At 42.0% G+C, this 15,129-nt stretch overlaps 1 protein-coding gene across 3 annotated transcripts in view; it reads left to right on the forward strand.

The window, feature by feature from the left end:
* The window catches only part of WAC (WW domain containing adaptor with coiled-coil), a 90,874-nt gene extending 76,633 nt beyond the window's left edge, over window positions 1-14,241 (forward strand). For all 3 annotated transcript variants that reach the window (XM_077268459.1, XM_077268462.1, XM_077268460.1), the window contains 6 exons: window positions 8,558-8,680; window positions 8,832-8,980; window positions 10,475-10,596; window positions 11,322-11,511; window positions 12,066-12,193; window positions 12,651-14,241. In XM_077268459.1, coding sequence (XP_077124574.1) covers window positions 8,558-8,680; window positions 8,832-8,980; window positions 10,475-10,596; window positions 11,322-11,511; window positions 12,066-12,193; window positions 12,651-12,720 — 782 coding nt within the window. In that variant the 3' untranslated portion in view covers window positions 12,721-14,241. The remainder of the gene's footprint in view (window positions 1-8,557; window positions 8,681-8,831; window positions 8,981-10,474; window positions 10,597-11,321; window positions 11,512-12,065; window positions 12,194-12,650) is intronic.
* The last annotated feature ends 888 nt before the right edge of the window (window positions 14,242-15,129 follow it).

Raw genomic sequence — 15,129 nt, forward strand, 5'->3', positions numbered from 1 at the left:
TCCATAAAGTTAATAATGGCCCCATAAGATGCTCCATAGACACATTTGCCTAATATAATGCTGCACAAATGCTGATTATGGCCCCATAAGATGCTCCATAAAGATATTTGCCCCATATAGTGCTGCACAAACCTTGATTATGGCCCCATAAGGTGTTCCATGCAGACACTTGCCACATATACCGTAATGCTCCACAAACGTTAATTATGGCCCCATACAGACACTTGCCCCATATAGTGCTGCACAAAGGATTATGGCCCCATACAGACACTTGCCCCATATAGTGCTGCACAAACGTTATGGCCCCATACAGACACTTGTCCCATATAGTGCTGCACAAACGTTATGGCCCCATACAGACACTTGCCCCATATAGTGCTGCACAAACGTTATGGCCCCATACAGACACTTGCCCCATATAGTGCTGCACAAACGTTGATTATGGCCCCATACAGACACTTGCCCCATATAGTGCTGCACAAACGTTATGGCCCCATAAGATGCTCCATACAAACACTTGCCCCATTTGCTGTTGCTGCGATAAAAAAGAAAAAAAAAATCACATACTCACCTCTCCGTCGCTCAGGCCCCCAGCACTTTCAATATTCACCTGACTTCGTTCCGGCGCCGCTCCGTCATCAGCGTCTTCTGCAGTGACGTTCAGGTCAGAGGGCGCGCACTAACCACTTCACCGTGCCCTCTGACCTGAGCGTCACTGCAGAAGATGCTGAAGACGGAGCGGTGCCGGAACGGGGAGCAAGTGAATGTCGCGCAGCGCTCTTCCTCCCCGTTATACTCACCTGCTTCTGGCGCTGTGCAGTCTCTGTTTCCCCGATGCCGCAGCTTCATCCTGTACTAAGCTGTCACCGTTACCGCTCATTACAGTAATGAATATGCGGCTCCACCTCCCATAGAGGTGGAAATTAGTCTTCATGTATGTCTGGGCCCACTGCAACCATTTCTGCTTGTGAACAGTTTAGTGGTGGCCGAATAGTAGGTTTATGCACCACAGCAAGCATTTGAAGGATCCTACACCTTGAGGTTCGAGGGACTCCAGAGGCACCAGCAGCTTCAAATAACTGTTTGCTGCTTTGTAATGGTATTTTTGCAGCTGCTCTCTTAATCCAATGAATTTGTCTGGCAGAAACCTTCCTCATTATGCCTTTATCTGCATGAACTCTGTCTGTGCTCTGTTTCAGTCACAAATTTCTATACAGTATGATGATCACTGTTAAGTTTTTGTGAAATAGCTAATATTTTCATACCTGATCCAAGGCCTTGCACTATTTAACGCTTTTCAGCAGCAGAGAGATCCTTTTTATTTCCCATATTGCTTGAAACCTGTGGCCTGCTTAATAATGTGGAACATCATTTTTAAGTAGTTTTCCTTTAATTAGAATCACCTGGAAACTAATTATCACGTGTGTAAGACTGATTTCAGTGATCCATTGAGCCCTGAGACACAATACCATCCACGAGTTTATTTGAAAAACAAAACAATTAAATCTTTATGACACTTAAATCCAATTTGCATAATAATTTGTAACAGTGTACATGGGAACCGCTGGGTTTTCGATGCTCCAATTTACTTGAATCTGGATCAAGTTCGGGTACCATTCTGATATATGAACCAAACTTTTTTTTTTTTTTTAAATAAAGTTTGGCTTAACCCGCCGGATCCGAACATGCTCAGTAATGTAAACTCTGAGTTCTGTATGTATCTAGAACGTCTGCAGTAGCTCGTATGTCCTTACTGCTTCTATCCTGCGCTTATTTACACTTCATGTGCTTTACTCCTTTGTCTACGGCCTGTTCTATCTGCCCTCTCTGAGACTGTGCATGCTTTCTTCCATGTCTACACTTCGGAGATCTGTTCAAAACCCCTACTGTAACACAGAAAATGGAGGGGGTGCAAGATGGCTGTCAGGAGGGGAGTGGACAAGATGGCCATTATAAGGCTAGGTTTGGCGCAATAGATCAGCCGGTGGGGTGTGGAGCAAGTAGAGAGCCGTCGGAAAGTGGAGGAGCAAGTAGAGAGCTGTCAGGGGGTGGGCAGCAAGCAGAGAGCCGCCAGGAGCTGATGGATTTGTAACCTTTTTGTAGGCTTGATAAAAAAGTTGGACTCCACAGCAGCAAAATGATTGAACATTTTTAGTGAAGACTATTTAAAAAGCTGCTATACTGTGCATTTAGTTGCATTTAGGAAGAAAACAAACAATAAAAAATTGATGTTACTAGTTGGAGTCGTTACACAATCTGATACAGTTGGATCAGTACTGCTCAGACTGCAGGGACTCTCCGTTCTACACATGGAATGAGAACTCCCAATTGTTAGTTCTTTTAATAAATTTGTATTTAGAATAGCAGAGCAATGGCGTAAGTTCAGACTTGTTTTACTGGAAATATACAAGTATTCACTGAAGTGGACCTGTCACGAGTGTAAAAAATGAGCTTTACCGCGTCAAAATCCCTGTGTTTTTCTGAACCTGGCGCTGTTCTAGTTTCTGATTGGCCTACTGTGTTTTCCTTTTGCTCCAATTATGCTTGTGGACCCGGCGTGCATTTTTTTCTAGAGTTTTCTCGCTCTCCAGTCACCGCTCTGCGGCATCTGTGGTCTGAAATGAAAACCAGAAACCAGCAGCGGGTTCAGGAGAACACAGGGATTTTGGCAAGGTAGCAAGCTAATTTTTTTTGGAAGATGTGACAAATCCTCTTTAAAGTATAAAAAATATTAGGAAGTTCAAGATTTTATGCATTTCTGTAGTTAGTTGTACAACAGGAAGAAGCCTTTTTAGGAATCTGAACCCCAAATATTGCATGGTATGCAACTTGGCAAAATCAGGCAGTACTGCCCTCCCGGATCCAACTCCAGTCTGAGTTTTGGCTTATTCCCTCAGACGAGCGCTGGATCCAGGGAAGGAAAGTACTTTGTCTGTGTTATTTTGCATGACAGGCAATGTTTGGTGTCCAGTTTTCTGAAAGTGGAAAATCCCTTTAACCCCTTAAGCCCGTATGACGTACTATACCGTCGAGGTGGGGTGGGCCTTAATTCCCGGTGACGGGATAGTACGTCATACGCGATCGGCCGCGCTCACGGGGGGAGCGCAGCCGATCGCGGCCGGGTGTCGGCTGCATATCGCAGCTGACATCCGGCACTATGTGCCAGGAGCGGTCACGGACCGCCCCCGGCACATTAACCCCCGGCACACCGCGATCAAACATGATCGCGGTGTACCGGCGGTACAGGGAAGCATCGCGCAGGGAGAGGGCTCCCTGCGGGCTTCCCTGAGACGATCGGTACAAGGTGATGTACTCACCTCGTACCGAACGTCTTCTCCCTGCAGGCCCCGGATCCAAAATGGCCGAGGGGCTGTATCCGGGTCCTGCAGGGAGCACTTCCGGGTCGGAGCAGGCTGCAGATGAAAGCTGCAGCCTGCTCCGATGAAAGTATGATCGCGGATCTGATAGAGTGCTGTGCACACTATCAGATCTGCGATCTGTGATGTCCCCCCCTGGGACAAAGTAAAAAAGAAAAAAAAAAATGTCCACATGTGTAAAAAAAAAAAAAAAAAAATTCCTAAATAAATAATAATAAAAAAAAAATATTATTCCCATAAATACATTTCTTTATCTAAAAAAACCAAACAAAAACAATAAAAATACACATATTTAGTATCGCCGCGTCCGTAACGACCCAACCTATAAAACTGGCCCACTAGTTAACCCCTTCAGTAAACACCGTAAGAAAAAAAAAAAAAAAAAACGAGGCAAAAAACAACGCTTTATTACCATACCGCCGAACAAAAAGTGGAATAACACGCGATCAAAAAGACGGATATAAATAACCATGTTACCGCTGAAAACGTCATCTTGTCCCGCAAAAAACGAGCCGCCATACAGCATCATCAGCAAAAAAATAAAAAAGTTATAGTCCTCAGAATAAAGCGATGCCAAAATAATTATTTTTTCTATAAAATAGTTTTTATCGTATAAAAGCGTCAAAACATAAAAAAATGATATAAATGAGGTATCGCTGTAATCGTACTGACCCGTCGAATAAAACTGCTTTATCAATTTTACCAAACGCGGAACGGTATAAACGCCTCTCCCAAAAGAAATTCATGAATAGCTGGTTTTTGGTTATTCTGCCTCACAAAAATCGGAATAAAAAGTGATAAAAAATGGTCACGTGTCCGAAAATGTTACCAATAAAAACGTCAACTCGTCCCGCAAAAAACAAGACCTCACATGACTCTGTGGACCAAAATGTGGAAAAATTATAGGTCTCAAAATGTGGAGACGCAAAAACTTTTTTGCTATAAAAAGCGTCTTTTAGTCTGGTTTCACACTTGCGTTTTTATCTGCATGCGTTTTTAAAAAAACCGCATGTGTGAAAAAATGCATGTAAACGCGGTAAAACGCATGCGTTTTTATAGAAAAACACAAGAAAACAAGAAAAAAACAAAAAACCCTAACCCTACCCCTAACCTGAAATACGTGGCACTGACATACGTGGCACTGAAATATACGTTTATATACGTATATACGTATATAAGTGCCACGATATTTCAGTGGCCACGTATTTAAGTGCCACGTATTTAAGTGCCACGTATTTAAGTGCCACGTATTTAAGTGCCACGTATTTAAGTGCCACGTATTTAAGTGCCACGTATTTAAGTGCCACGTATTTAAGTGCCACGTATTTAAGTGCCACGTATTTAAGTGCCACGTATTTAAGTGCCACGTATTTAAGTGCCACGTATTTAAGTGCCACGTATTTAAGTGCCACGTATTTAAGTGCCACGTATTTAAGTGCCACGTATTTAAGTGCCACGTATTTAAGTGCCACGTATTTACGTGCCACGTATTTACGTGCCACGTATTTACGTGCCACGTATTTACGTGCCACGTATTTACGTGCCACGTATTTTTCAGTGCCTGAAATACGTGGCACTGAAATACGTGGCACTGAAATACGTGGCACTGAAATACGTGGCACTGAAATACGTGGCACTAAAATACGTGGCACTGAAATACGTGGCACTTAAATACGTGGCACTTAGATACGTGGCACTTAGATACGTGGCACTTAGATACGTGGCACTTAGATACGTGGCACTTAGATACGTGGCACTTAGATACGTGGCACTTATGACTGTCAGAAAATGTTCAGTAAACGGTTAGGGGTGAGGTTAGGGGTAGGGTTTCAGGTAGAATTGGGGAGTTTCCACTGTTCAGGCACATCAGGGCCTCTCCAAACGCGACATGGCGTCCAATCTCAATTCCAGCCAATTCTGCGTTGAAAAAGTAAAACAGTGCTCCTTCCCTTCCGAGCTCTCCCGTGCGTCCAAAAAGGGGTTTACCCCAACATATGGGGTATCAGCGTACTAGGGACAAATTGAACAACAACTTCTGGGGTCCAAGTTCTCTTGTTATCCTTGGGAAAATAAAAATTTGGGGGGCTAAAAATCATTTTTGTGGGAAAAAAAATATGTTTTATTTTCACGGCTCTGCGTTGTAAACTGTAGTGAAACACTTGGGGGTTCAAAGTTCTCACAACACATCTAGATAAGTTCCTTGGGAGGTCTAGTTTCCAATATGGGGTCACTTGTGGGGGGTTTGTACTATTTGGGTACATCAGGGGCTCTGCAAATGCAACGTGACGCCTGCAGACCAATCCATTTAAGTCTGCATTCCAAATGGCGCTCCTTCCCTTCCGAGCTCTGTCATGCGCCCAAACAGTGGTTCCCCCCCACATAGGGGGTATCAGCGTACTCAGGACAAATTGGACAACAACTTTTAGGGTCCAATTTATCCTGATACCCTTGTGAAAATACAAAACTGGGGGCTAAAAAATCATTTTTGTGAAAAAAAAAAATAATTTTTATTTTCACGGCTCTGCCTTATAAACTGTAGTGAAACACTTGGGGGTTCAAAGTTCTCACAACACATCTAGATAAGTTCCTTGGGGGGTCTAGTTTCCAATATGGGGTCACTTGTGGGGGGTTTGTACTGTTTGGGTACATCAGGGGCTCTGCAAATGCAACGTGACGCCTGCAGACCAATCCATTTAAGTCTGCATTCCAAATGGCGCTCCTTCCCTTCCGAGCTCTGTCATGCGCCCAAACAGTGGTTCCCCCCCACATAGGGGGTATCAGCGTACTCAGGACAAATTGGACAACAACTTTTAGGGTCCAATTTATCCTGATACCCTTGTGAAAATACAAAACTGGGGGCTAAATTTCATTTTTGTGAAAAAAAAAAAATAATTTTTATTTTCACGGCTCTGCGTTATAAACTGTAGTGAAACACTTGGGGGTTCAAAGCTCTCAAAACACATCTAGATAAGTTCCTTAGGGGGTCTACTTTCCAAAATGGTGTCACTTGTGGGGGGGTTTAATGTTTAGGCACATCAGGGGCTCTCCAAACGCAACATGGCATCCCATCTTAATTCCAGTCAATTTTGCATTGAAAAGTAAAATAGCGCTTCTTCCCTTCTGAGCTCTGCTATGCGCCCAAACAATGGTTTACACCCACATATGGGGTATCGTCGTACTCAGGACAAATTGCACAACAACTTTTATGGTCTAATTTCTTCTCTTACCCTTGGGGAAATAAAAAAATGGGGGTGAAAAGATCATTTTTGTGAAAAAATATGATTTTTTATTTTTACGGCTCTGCATTATAAACTTCTGTGAAGCACTTGTTGGGTCAAAGTGCTCAACACACATCTAGATAAGTTCCTTAAGGGGTCTACTTTCCAAAATGGTGTCACTCGTGGGGGGTTTCAATGTTTAGGCACATTAGGGGCTCTCCAAACGCAACATGGCGTCCCATCTCAATTCCAGTCAATTTTGCATTGAAAAGTCAAATGGCGCTCCTTCCCTTCTGAGCTCTGCCCTGCGCCCAAACAATGGTTTACACCCACATATGGGGTATCAGCGTACTCAGGACAAATTGCACAACAATTTTTGGGGTCCAATTTCTTCTCTTACCCTTGGGAAAATAAAAAATTGGGGGTGAAAAGATCATTTTTGTGAAAAAATATGATTTTTTATTTTTACGGCTCTGCATTATAAACTTCTGTAAAGCACTTGTTGGGTCAAAGTGCTCACCACACATCTAGATAAGTTCCTTAGGGGGTCTACTTTCCAAAATGGTGTCACTTGTTAGGGGTTTCAATGTTTAGGCAGATCAGGGGCTCTCCAAATGCAACATGGCGTCCCATCTCAATTCCAGTCAATTTTGCATTGAAAAGTCAAATGGCGCTCCTTTGCTTCCAAGCTCTGCCATGCGCCCAAACTGTGGTTTACCCCCACATATGGGGTATCAGCGTACTCAGGACAAATTGTACAACAACTTTTGGGGTCTATTTTCTCCTGTTACCCTTGGTAAAATAAAACAAATTGGAGCTGAAATAAATTTTGTGTGAAAAAAAGTTAAATGTTCATTTTTATTTAAACATTCCAAAAATTCCTGTGAAACACCTGAAGGGTTAATAAACTTCTTGAAAGTGGTTTTGAGTACCTTGAGGGGTGCAGTTTTTAGAATGGTGTCACACTTGGGTATTTTCTATCATATAGACCCGTCAAAATGACTTCAAATGAGATGTGGTCCCTAAAAAAAAATGGTGTTGTAAAAATGAGAAATTGCTGGTCAACTTTTAACCCTTATAACTCCGTCACAAAAAAAAAATTTGGTTCCAAAATTGTGCTGATGTAAAGTAGACATGTGGGAAATGTTATTTATTAAGTATTTTGTGTGACATATGTCTGTGATTTAAGGGCATAAAAATTCAAAGTTGGAAAATTGCGAAATTTTCAAAATTTTCGCCAAATATTCGTTTTTTTCACAAATAAACGCAAGTTATATCGAAGAAATTGTACCACTAACATGAAGTACAATATGTCACGAGAAAACAATGTCAGAATCGCCAAGATCCGTTGAAGCGTTCCAGAGTTATAACCTCATAAAGGGACAGTGGTCAGAATTGTAAAAATTGGCCTGGTCATTAACGTGCAAACCACCCTCGGGGCTTAAGGGGTTAAGGATGAAATCCTTTTTTTTTTTTTTCTTTAATATTCCGTTCTATTTCTTAATACAGTTGGCCCCGTTATCCCCCTCTATAAGGAGATGGCAACCGAAAGGATTTATTTTCATCTTTTGGCTGATTTGCTTCTGTCTATAAAGACAATGCCAGTATATTATATTGTAGAACGACCGTGTTTCTAGTATAAGCCATATCACTGTGGTGTGAGGTATGAGAAGCGCTGTTACACCTGACTGCAGGGAGAACATTTTACATCTTTTTCATTTTTTTTCAGCATTTCTTCACTTAGGAGGTGATTTTATATTGTAGAAGTATGATTTTGCTGCCATCTAGTGGCAGAATCTTCTTACTACACAGGCAATGTGTAACCTGAAGCCAATGACTTTCGCTTTCACTTTACAGTGCACTCCTCAGGCTGCTGCTTCAGGTTAATGGGCATTTTTCTTTTCATTGGCTTGGCATTTTTGTTCTGTAGCATCATGTTGTAACCTAGACATGTGTTTTTAGTCCTTACAGCTGCTGTGACACAAGCCTCTCTACAGTCTATACTACACAAGTTCATTACCGCCGGGCCCTCCGCTTTCAACATCACGTCTCTGATCTCCCAAGTTGCACAGCTGTCTGCACAAGGTGAGCGATGGCCTGTTGTAGTCATGCTGCAAGAGTTTCAGCTTGTTATACATTCTTCTCCCATGTGCAGGAATATTGGACATGTGCCTTATCTTTGTGTTGGTTCTGAATTGAAAAGTAAAAGACGTAACTTTTTTTTTTTTTCTTTAAGCAACACAGTCCAGTCAGTCTCCTATGTCGCTGACATCTGATGCCTCCTCACCAAGATCATATGTATCCCCCCGAATCAGCACACCGCAGACTAACACCGTTCCTCACAAACCCATGATAAACACGACACCCATATCTTCACAGCCAAAGGTAACTCCTCTGCTCATGTCTGGTTCGCTATCAACATCATACCCCTGATGAAGCCCGTATTAGGGTTAAACACGTCAGGCAGAGTTTTACTATAGCGTTATATACCCTTTTGGTTTAATCACTAGGATACAAATCATGAGATGGCAGATGCTCAGTGTCCATTATCACCAGCTATTTGTGATATTATATAAGCTGTCCATCAGCAAACGATGGGAATGGGGAAAAAAGTAATTCTAATAATAATATACCTGCGTGATGGATTTAGCCAGTGATGGAAAGGAGTTCAGCTTAGAACTTGCAATATATGTAAGAAATCTGTATGAATAATGAATAAAAAGCAGTAAGAGCTAATAAATGAGTAATACCAATATATTAATGTGTGATGAATCATATTGGCCAGAGTTAGAATTTCAATTTTGTAAGTTTGTGCAGTAATATTTTATAAATTATCTTGTTGAATTTTAATTAAAAGTAAAGTTTTAAAATAGTTTTGGTTATTGGGCAACCATTTTTCCTTCGGCATCCCATATTGTAAGTTTTCTGTAGTTCCCTATAAATCTACTGTATAAAGCAAGATGGATTTGAGTACAGGATTGAGTGAGGGGTCACTCTGTGACTTTGGCTGCAGTGCATGAGGTTGTATTGTGACCCCCTTAATCTTCCCCAAGGTATTGCCTCAGGTATGTTGCCAAAAATCTGACATTATTGGACTTTTTTTTTTTTTTTTTTGTCTTGCTTGTCGCAGTCAGGATGCGTTCTCATTCACTTGTCGCATAGCTCAAGTCTTGGGGTGCAAACCTAAATCTTACTGTGCGGTGTTCACACTAGCATTCAGGAATTCTTTTTCGGTTTCTATATAGTGACCGAATAACAATGCTGCTTGACAAAAAATTAATAATAAAAAAAAAAATCGGCAGATGGTTGTATTTCAGTGGCATATATAAGGGGTAAATCTAGATTAGGAGAGCCGCAGTCTGGGCATTGTGAACAGTGTACAGACTATGAAGCATGTCAGTCTGAACCCGGCCCTAGACGCTGTGCATATGCTGTTCTCATCTGTTTCTGCCAGTAAGTCTATGGGGATCATAAGAGAGCCGTTGTAAATCAGTTTTCCATTTGTGAGATCCATTACTATGTGATTACGGAGAAAGTCCAGACAGTTCACGCAGTGTTTAAAAATGGATAAGAAATAAATAAAAGGGAAAATTGTTTTTTGTTGGCCATTAAATTAAAAAAAAAAAAAAAAGTTGCATTACAGGCAGGGCTGTGGAATCGGTAAGCCAAACCTCCGACTCCTCATTTTCCATGATTTCAACTCCACCAAAATGGGCTCCGACTACAGTGCCCTTCCACCACCTTTTACGGGAGAGAGGAGCACGCTGGTACGCTAACTAGTTCCATAGATCATTGATAATTCCACAGATTATGGCTCAGTACACACAAGGCTTTTTTTTGACCAATGATTGTAAATTGATCATATCCATGCCGTTGTAGGCCAATACCACAGTTGGTGCTAAGCAAGGACCATCTACACAGACTGTACCTCAGCAGACTGTGACTGCTGACAAACCCCAAGGACATGAACCCACTTCCCCCCGAAATCTTCAACGGCAAAGGTAAGTTACCCGCAGCTATTCGGTAGTTATGTCGAGGTTAGCTTGTTGTTAGTGATGAGCAAACCTGCTGAGATGAGGTTTTATCAGAGCATGATCGGGTGCTAACAGAATGACCGGCGTGCTCGAATATGTTCGAGTCCCTGCTTCTGCATATCTAATGGCTGTTCAACAGCAGCAACACATGCTGAGATGTCCTGTTTCTTAGGTAATCCCTGCATGTTTTGTGGCTGCATAACAGCCGCAGGGACTTGAACATATTATTCGAGCACGCCGAAGACTGTTAGCACCTGAGCATGGATAACACCTTATCAGAGCACGTTCGCTCATCACTACTCGTTATACAAAGAGGTCCCTTGGCCGGTACTTGCATTGTGGACCGCTAACCATGGATGTATTATATCGGCCTAATTGGACACACTCTTCAGAATAAAGTTGCCCTTGTGGTCAGATATGATCACTGGGTGCAGTGTAGTATTTCATGGTGCCCATCCCAGATCAGCATGCACGGCGTTGGCAGAGGTCTCCTAAAGCCAGGAGCCGTTCTTCCTCGTCTATGTTGTGGTGTGAGGTTCTTGGGAGCCTGTATTTCTTGCCATTATGAGGTGTCATCTGAATGAAGTATTTTTTATTTTTCCCTCCCCCATACCTGAGTGGTCAGGAACCTACTTAAAAGCTTTGCCAGTTCTCGATCAATCATTAATTTTCTTTTCTCGCTCTTGCTGTAGCAGTCAGAGAAGCCCGTCTCCCAGCCCAAATCACACCTCCAGCACTTGTGCGTCCAGCACGTCATCTGTACCACAGAGCACGTCCGCACGATCGTCCTCCTGTTCACTGACGCCAACGCTAGCTGCCTACTTCAATGAAAACCTTATAAAGCATGTTCAAGGCTGGCCTGCAGATCATGCCGAGAAACAGGTAACCTGTCCGTTCCTCCATCACTAATCTGAGTTCCACAAATGTTCTGTGCAAGCCTACATCTGACTGCATGCAATTTATAAGCGCTGAGTCCGGTGATTGAATGGTGGGAGGATGCGCTGCAGCGTCAGCAGGCAATTAATGAGGGTTTATTCTGTAACAAGTTAACCTCTCGGTACGGAGTCTTTGGTCGCGACAGCCATTGCATAGCCAAGGTTCACTCGTTGCCACTGCTACATCACAGCGCTATACAAGTGAATGACTGTTTCATTGCAACCACTACGGGTGGTGTGGCAGTGATTCCCATCTATAGCGCCACCAAGTAGCACCAGCATCGAGCGAGCTTCAGCCATGCGATGGCTGTTGCTGCCAAAGTCGCCTTCCCTCCCCTGATTTTTTTTTTTTGCTCCATCAGCAATGTAGCCACTAACAGGCAGGGACTTTTGTGCAATTCGTGTGCTAAAAAATGTCATCTTGGTGGTCTACTGTTTATTATTCTGGTGCTTTATAAATTACAGGTAACATAGGCTAACTTTTTTAAATTTTTTCTCTAGGCCTCAAGGTTGCGTGAAGAAGCTCACAACATGGGGAGCATTCACATGTCAGAAATTTGTACAGAGTTGAAAAATTTAAGGTCTTTAGTTCGAGTATGTGAAATTCAAGCGACTTTGCGTGAGCAAAGGTTAGTATGACTTTTTTTTTTTTTTTTTGCTTCTCCCAGATGGGGTGTCTAAAACCTACTGACATATTGCCTGTAAAGGTGTTATTCCCTACTTTAAAACAGATTGTAAATGTGCCCTGTGTGGTGAGAAAAAAAAATCAGTACACTTACCATATCGGCTCATGCGGGAGGGAGCAATCGTCTTGGATCGGCTACAGCCTTCACGTGCCATCTGAGCCAATAGAAACTATCTTTTTCATCTCGGATGGAATGTGAAGCCGTAGCCAGGACATAAGAAAGGGACCCAGCATGGAGAAGTGCTGACAGTCTGGTCCCAAATTAAGGGATTTCCTTGTGACAAGAGGGAACTAAGGATTGATGTACATGTGAATGGATTTCTCGCGTCGAGGCCATGATCTTTGCAGTAAACATTGGCAATCTGTCCGGCATTCTGACACTTGTTCTTTGTCTCCCGCAGGATACTGTTTTTGAGACAGCAAATTAAAGAACTTGAAAAACTTAAAAATCAGAATTCCTTCATGGTGTGAAGAGATATCTTGCACGTGGACTTGGGACTGTAAAGCAGAGCGAGCCTGGTCTCAACACTTTTGAGCTGCAAACGAGTAGACTTTGGACCGTTGAGCCGGGCAGCGGACACTTCAGGGGGAACGGGACTGGAGGGCGTCAATTCAGGGGGAAAATTAAAAGCGTGATTTGTAAAAAAGAGAAAAAAAAATACAAACAAACAAAAAAAAAAAACCCTTGAAATGTAGATTTCTTGTAGATGTATCCTTCACGTTGTAAATATGTTTTGTAGATTTGAAGCCATGGGATGCCCATGTGTATCAGAGCTTTGACATCCAAAACTAATCAATGCTGAGGTGGTAAACAACCCTAGCCTTTTTTTTTTTTTTTTTTTTTCCAAGTAAGCTTGTTTGCAAAATTAGCCGTTATTATTTTTTATTTTATTTTTTTTAATTTTTTCGTTAATTTATCATTCAGAGATTTTGCCTTTTTCTTTTCCTTTTCCCCCCAACCCTCCTTTCCTCCCCAGAAATTAGATACCAGCACCAAGCCGAATGTTTGTGTCTGAAGTCATCTCCCAACAGTTCGGGCAGTGTATAAAACATTTGTGCTGGATGTCGGACTCTCACCCCGGCCCGGTTTGAGGACAGTGCTTCATTACGTTATTATTATTATTTTATTATTATTATTTCTACAAAGAAATAACTATATTCCTGGAAGTGTTCCTCCCGATTACTAGAAGACTTTTTCCCATGCATCTTAAGTTTTTCTTCTTGACAGCACTGTTGCTATGGCACTTTCTTTCTATGTATTATTTTCATTCCTGTGTACAGTAGCTTAACATTGCAGTGATTAATCGACAAACCCCACGCGCTTGTATAAATTATTGAAGTTCTTTCCACACGCAGCCTGTGATAACTGCCGAGCCGGACATGTGTCGTGCGCTTAGACGCACATTACTCGCTCAGTCATACAATATACCAAGTTTATTAATATTATTATTAATTTTTTCCCTTTTTTTTTTTTTTTTTGCCCCATTGGAAATAAATAAGACTTCAAATGTTTGTGTGGGGGAACAGAGGAAAACAAGCTAGTCAGATGTGAACTGTATCTGTTGTAATAAACCTGTTTAAAGAGATTACCGGTTTGCTTTCATTTCATTCTAGCAATGTGGTAAGATTATCGTAATGTGAAAACTCGGGGATGGAGGGGGAAAGCTTACGCTTTTTTTTTTTAAATATAGGAGTATGAACTTTTTCCTAAAAAGGGTTCGCAATAGTTGAGCAAAATGATTTGCAAGACCCTGATCCAGCAGCCACATTGGTGGTTCATTTCTGGGAGAGAGTAGAGCCTGCAAGCTTGCTCGTGGCATCCTCAGCGCCTCTTCTGATTAGTAGCACCGGTTGGACGTCCTCGTTGCAACGTGATTCGCATAGTGCTACTAATCAGACACAAACACTATTTAAATATACACCCGAAGAAAAGAAATGTGCAAGGACTAAAGTAAATATTGATAAAACCTCATCAATTCTAAAAAAATAAAATATCCAACATAACAAACAAAAGTATAGTGGGTGAGCCAATAAAAAAGGAGTTACCCCAAAAGTGGAAGCAATAAAACGTGGTATCCGAATACCAAAGATGTATACTCCTAGGAAACTTCTCACAGAATTGTTCCAAGATTATAAGTGACATATATATAAACACGTAATGAATACAAAGGAGATATAGAAATATGAATTAATTTGCCAGCAGTGATAAAGTCCCATACAATGTGTAGCCTAAAGTGCAGATAATATACATGATAAAGAGGTTCAGGCTCACACACACCTGGCGCGCGTTTCACCAAAGCTTCATCAGGGGTCAAATAAGAGGCGCCAGGGATTCCGGTATGTAGGAAGAATGTGCTCTGTTCTGGCGGCCATGGATTTCTAAAGTGTCCATTGGATCAAGGTCCTGCAAATCATTTTGCTCACATCTTAATTCACAACCTTTGACACCCCCAATGTTAATTTAGTGCTATACTTGCCATTCTATTCATCTCGGGGGTGCATTATTGCAAGTGGCTTTTTTCTGCCACAGCTATAACTAATTAGGCTGCTATGTTTTATACATTGACCCAATGTCGCAGCTGTAAAACATTTGATCCTGCTACAGAAACGCCCAATTGTGTCTCCGTTTTCCTTTCGAGGTGCACTTAAGAGGCGCCCAACTCATCGACGATGTTGATTTTTCCATGTCGTCCTGTCGCCCAGCAGTTGTCTTGTGTTATCGTTTACTGTCTTGACGTCACCGCTCAGTTCAGTTTATTGGATGCTTGTGATGTATTATGGTGTTTGGTGCTGACTGCTGCTCTCTCCACCGCAGACTTCTCTCAATATCTGTAATCGATACAAACCACTGTTACCTTTCAATGATGGAGAATCTCGGCT

Source organism: Ranitomeya variabilis, chromosome 6, assembly GCF_051348905.1.
Source record: "Ranitomeya variabilis isolate aRanVar5 chromosome 6, aRanVar5.hap1, whole genome shotgun sequence".
Taxonomy (NCBI): domain Eukaryota; kingdom Metazoa; phylum Chordata; class Amphibia; order Anura; family Dendrobatidae; genus Ranitomeya; species Ranitomeya variabilis.